At 39.7% G+C, this 5482-nt stretch overlaps 1 protein-coding gene across 1 annotated transcript; it reads left to right on the top strand.

Annotated features, from left to right (window-relative positions):
* The first annotated feature begins 1012 nt into the window (after positions 1–1012).
* Positions 1013–2078, top strand: LOC145220591 (uncharacterized). The gene is made up of 3 exons (XM_080087801.1): positions 1013–1291; positions 1392–1607; positions 1699–2078. The coding sequence occupies exons 2-3, from the start codon at positions 1475–1477 to the stop codon at positions 1872–1874; spliced, it is 309 nt and encodes a 102-aa protein (XP_079943927.1). The 5' UTR covers positions 1013–1291; positions 1392–1474; the 3' UTR covers positions 1875–2078.
* The last annotated feature ends 3404 nt before the right edge of the window (positions 2079–5482 follow it).

Genomic DNA, 5482 nt, shown 5'->3' with positions numbered 1-5482 from the left:
GTCCTGTCGGAACTGTCCTTCTGGGGTGAATTTCAAGTGCCAATTGTGGTAAAAACATGACAACCGCGATCGCTCTGTAACTAGCTGATAATTTCGTCAATGTTTCTTCCACTTGTCTATCTTCACTTTGCATATAGTCGAGGTTGTTTATTTTTCGTTGACTAGGGGTTTACCATATCTGCGTGAGTAAAGTTCCAGACGGTTTCATTTAATATCTGTGGCGACACCAAACATGCGTCATGTGATCACGCATGTTTGTTACTAACCCAATGGGCCCATTTTTACATTGCCGTCACAAGGCAAAAAGCGCAGTCTTGTTTAAGATCGGGTTCTTTTAGCAGCTTTTCGTTCGCTTGCAAGAAGCAAAAATCACCATGTAGGTTGCATATCATGCATCTAAACCAGCAGTGAAAACGCAAACTTTCGAGTCTCCCAGGAAAAGAGTTGTAGGAATAACTGGAGGATATAGGTAACTTACGCTATTATGCTCTTATGACAACTGTTATGACAGAACAAATGCCTTTTTTCTGCGGAAAGCAGGTCGAATGAATTCCCGAATTAAAAACGCCAAGAAGCGTATTGTTTGTGTCGGACAGAAACGCAAGATATCTGGTTGGCCCCTGTAAAGCAACCGTTACGTCATTTACAGTAAGCGTTCCGAAAGGAACCATTGTCCATGGAATCGTTGAGCTGGAAGATCGCGCACCCGTATCTCGGGTCGGTGTTGTTGTGTTGGCCCATGAAACCAAACAATTTTCCGAGGAATCCCGGTCAAATCAGAAATTCCCGGAAGACTGATTAGTAACATCGCCCATGACACAGGGTTGAAAAAACAAAGTCATCTGTCACAAATGTTCTAGACCGCCCCATGACAACATCCTGCAACCCAGTTACCACGGATCACGGGCAATTTCTGTTCGTCTAGAGTAGACTATCGTTGCAGAAGTTATTGTTCTAGTGTGCCAGTTTTTTCACTTCGCAGATACTCGTTTTTTCACGTACAGTGTTAATTGTTTTATCGATAGGAAATGGTCATAGCGAGTTAACGCCCTTTTCCCAGGTCATTGCAATGCAAGATATATAAGAGCGTCGAATCGCTCGGTGGATTGCACGACGTTACGTTTTCGCTTAGACACATTAGCTGACTGTTTGTTTTTGGCAGGACATTTACCAGTGGTGGCGAGGTCGCGTTTTCCCATCCCGAGCTTAGGCGGAGCTTGCTCAACAGTCCGGTCCGCGACCAGACTGACATGCAACTGCTTCAACTAAATGAATCGACAGTTATTAAGTGGTAAGTATTACTATACTATGAAGGTAGCCATAACCAAACTGTTAGAAGTTAACCACTAGCACGCCAACGTCGCGGAACTAAGTTTTTAACCTGCGTACAGGTACAAAGATTAAACGCATCTCGCCACCAACTAGACGCTGCTGCAAGGATCAGCGTATCCTTCGATAAAAACTTTGAGCGAGGATGCGGTGCCGATCGTTCTGCGACGTCGCAGCGTTGCTGGTTCCGCAGGCACAAGACACCGTCGGGCTTGCTGCCAGCAGAAAAAAGACGGCCGTTCCACCAAGTTCATCGTCCACATCACAGGATATTTCAGGTAAAGACTACCCAGTCAACAACACCAGCTCTTGAATTGACGGAAGGTTTTTTTACATTATTTTTAATTCGTATTTGTTTTGCTTTTTCAGACGACGCCCCGGCGTGTCTCGCACCACTGTGTAGCGGCACCGCAAGCGACAGGAGGCCACAGACAAAGAGCTCGCCTCTCAGCTGTGTCTTCCCGAGCCTGCTGTGCCGACGCGCAGGCAATACACTTGTGGAAAATGCGGTTTGGCAGCCGCAAAAAATCACTGGCCAATCATAATTTTACAGACATACGTACCGCCCAAACCAACCTGGCCAATAATAGTTATATTATTTGTATTAAATGAGTGCAATTTCTATGTGTTTTACGGCATGTTTGGGAAGTGCAATTTTTATATGTTTTTAGGTAAATGTATTTAACGAGTGCAATTTTGACGTGATTGTAGTTCGCTGTTATGAACAATATACCGTGAAAAGTTTGCTATTACTTTGGTGTTCAGTAAAGCAGCAATTGCTATCAAACTTATTATGTCAGATATAAATATAAAAACGTATTGTGTCCGTTTTGGGGTGAAAGTTAGTAAAACTGATAGACAAAAAAAAACTTAGTTTATCGGTAGATGTAAATGCCATAGAAAATAGTCGCGCAAGTGGTGTACAGACAGCAAACGTGCGAGAAAGGGGTCCAGATGGGGTCCAACAAAGATACAAATGAAATTAAACACCAAATTTAAATTGGCGTGATAATTATCAGCAATTACGAGTAAACCTGTGAAGCGGAGAAGTTATTAGCACAACGCTGCAAGATATCCACCCCGAATATGCTTAAAACTTCCCTGTCCAGCTTTACCGGCGATCCTTTGGCGGCGCAATCTTTTGCTTCTTTTCGGCTACGTCTTACCCCCTCTAGCTATGAAACTCTTACCCCCTCTAGGATGAAAATCTTCCACCTCAATCTAGTTCCGAAACTGGAGAAATACTGACATCGAGTTCCCTTTCTCCAAATCTGAAAATACTGACTATTAGGAGTATATTCTGGGTAACAGAAACACATTTATTCTCTAAAGTGATGCCCAGAGACAAGTCTGCGATCTAAGCTACACTTCAACAATAATGAAACTCAAGAACCAAAAAATTCACCCAAAAATTCATGATAAAGTTCGCAAATCTGATCATTACTAAGTTTGAAACCTATTACAAGCCAAAGGTGAGAACTATCGTTGGATGAGATGACAATTGCCTTCAAAGGCCGGTCGATAATCAATCAATCCAATCCAAACAAGCCCCACAAATGGGGATACAAAGCATTTGTTCTTGCAGAGGCAACCAGTGACTATGTTCTGAAATGGGATTTGTACACAGGCAAACATGAAGAGGAAGACACAACAGTGAGTAAAACACACAATATAGCCAGGAAGCTGTACCAACCATATTTTTATAAAATTCGTCGTATTTACATGAACAGTTATCATTCAAACCCATATTTGGCAAAATAATTTACACAAAAGCACACTACTGGCCTTTGCGGGACAGTAAATTACAACAGAAAGGGAATGCCCAGCCAATTGAAACAACCACCTTCCACCATTGCTTTTTTGTGGATTCTTAAATCATGTTTTTCTTTGTATGACTTTGTAACAGGACTGTATCATAAACTGTGTAAGATATCGGTGGCTTACCAAGCAGCTAGATTTGACTTACTGGCTCAAAACTCGCAAGGATGTCGAATGGTGTAGTTTTTTTAAGCGGATTGGCGAAATTTGTTTTGAACTTGGTTATATTTGCTGTCGCAGTTTAATTACGACGCAGTTGCTACTTGGCAAACCCTATTTGCTCTAGTCGTGTTTTCTGTGATGTGAATGAACCCAGATTTGTGCAGGAAGGTTGGGAGAGCCAAGCCTGGGTGGCGTGTGTTTTCTTGCTTATCGCTTCGTGTTGCTGAATTTGGTCCTTCGCCGTGCAAGTCAACAAAAAACGCAAATGATACCGTCTGTTGTTTGCACTCATGTTGATTAACGCGTGACAATGGATCGATCACTTGCTATTTTATATTTGTATTTTTTGTTTTTCTAGAATAACAATTGCTACCTAGTAAGGTGGCTTTTCAAAATAATCGCAGTTTTTATGTCCTATAAAAGGCTAAAACTAGGAGCAGCACCCCCAGTTTTTAGGCACGAGCCGCCACTGCTTCCATTGTCATTTGCAAATACGCATTTTTTAAATCCAGTTTTGTCAAACGATTGCCTCCACCAGCCAACGTGGCAAAAATATCAGTTACTTTCGGCAAGGGTTATTGCTCTTATGTTTCCGACTGGATTTAAGGTTACTTTAAAATCTCAGCACAATCTTACTGATCCATCCTTCTTCAACACGGGTACGATAAGGGTTGCCCACTTACTGTAAGGGACGGGCTCCAAAATGCTCTCAGATGTCAGCCTCTCTGATTCAGTTTCACCTTTTTGCTTTATGGCGTATGGAAGTGATCTTGCCTTGCAGAAAACGATTTTTGTGTTAGATTTGAGGTACAACTTTTCTTTAATTCCTTTTGACGTTCCTAATTTGTCATCAGCCACCTCTAGCCTCTAAACTCTGTAACTAGCGGACATTTAGTTACATTAAACTTCAAACAACTAAAATATTCGTGACTTCCGGATTTACAAAAGGCACGCAACCACTCACGACCAAACAACGTCGGACCATTTATTCCCACAACATAAAGGTTCAAGTATAAACGAGTAGATCGGTATTCCACCGTAATTCGCAGAAACTCCAGTGAAATGATTCGCTCATTTGAATAAGTTTTCAAAGCAATGCTTGTTGGCTAGAGCCTTTAAACAAATTTTTGTATTCAGTTTCGGACATTAGATACTGGGCCTGCAGAGGGGTTTACGAGGGGTTTACCGTTTTTTAATAAGTTATGTAAAAATATTTTACTGCTTTGGTTGTTGTTTACATGCAAAGAAACGAGTAACATAATTATTTTAGTTTAAATTTCTATTAAACATTCAGCGGATTGCCTCAATGCCTTAATTAAACGCTTTGCCTGCAAATAATTTGTAGGTCTCAAAATCATTCACATGTTGATTTTCAGGCACCATCTGTTTCACCACAATATTTTCTACCCCAAACGGTAAGAAGAATATTAAAAAAATGCTTTCTTTAAAGCATGGTGATAACAAGTTTAACAGTAGGAGATAGTTTGAATTCATCCATTTTTTACAAACTTTTTCAAACCCTGGAATCTTTTAACCATTTTATTTTATTGCCTTAATGATATAAACTCATTTTTATTTAAGATTACTATCTAAACAAACAAACCTATATCTTCGTATGAGTCTGTAAAATTAAAACGTGTATATACATTTGAAAATCGCATTTGCCTCTTTTTTTTTGTTTAGGGCGCCAGTCTACCAACAAGTAATCCATACACTTGGGTAAGAATTTACATGCAAAATCTTTGTATCAAAAACGCCAAAAAACTGAGAAAAAAATTATGCAAAAATAAACTTTTGTTTTGTCTCTATAGTTTAATTTGTTTTTAGCAACAAAGAACTAAAAAAAAATATAACAAATAAGGTTTGTTATTTAGGTTTCAAGTAATGTTAAATATGAAAAAAATGAATACAACATAAGCTCAATAGCAAGGTAAGGAAAAACGTAAGTTCACAGAAACAGGAAATTAGATTGATTTTGATGCAGTTTGCATAATATTGAAACATATAACAATGGAGTGTTACTTCGTCACATTTTTGACTATGCGGTGCATTATAATACACATAATTTACAGAAAAGTCTAAAATATACATTAAGCCCTTAACGCCGTATGGGACGAATTCGTCCCATGCTGTTTATGTTTGTTTCATTATGCGAGGAAATGGGTTTATGCGT

Source organism: Phallusia mammillata, chromosome 3 (assembly GCF_965637545.1).
Source record: "Phallusia mammillata chromosome 3, kaPhaMamm4.hap1.1, whole genome shotgun sequence".
NCBI classification, from domain to species: Eukaryota; Metazoa; Chordata; class Ascidiacea; order Phlebobranchia; family Ascidiidae; genus Phallusia; species Phallusia mammillata.
Note: the sequence above shows the minus strand (reverse complement) of the source record. Positions and strands in the feature narration are given on the sequence as shown.

Excerpts from the sequence above, each read along its gene's own strand:
- LOC145220591 (XM_080087801.1), top strand. The coding sequence starts at position 1,475 with ATGCGGTGCCGATCGTTCTGCGACGTCGCAGCGTTGCTGGTTCCGCAG. Across the intron at positions 1,608-1,698 it reads CACATCACAGGATATTTCAG|ACGACGCCCCGGCGTGTCTC; the intron begins GTAAAGACTACC and ends TTGCTTTTTCAG.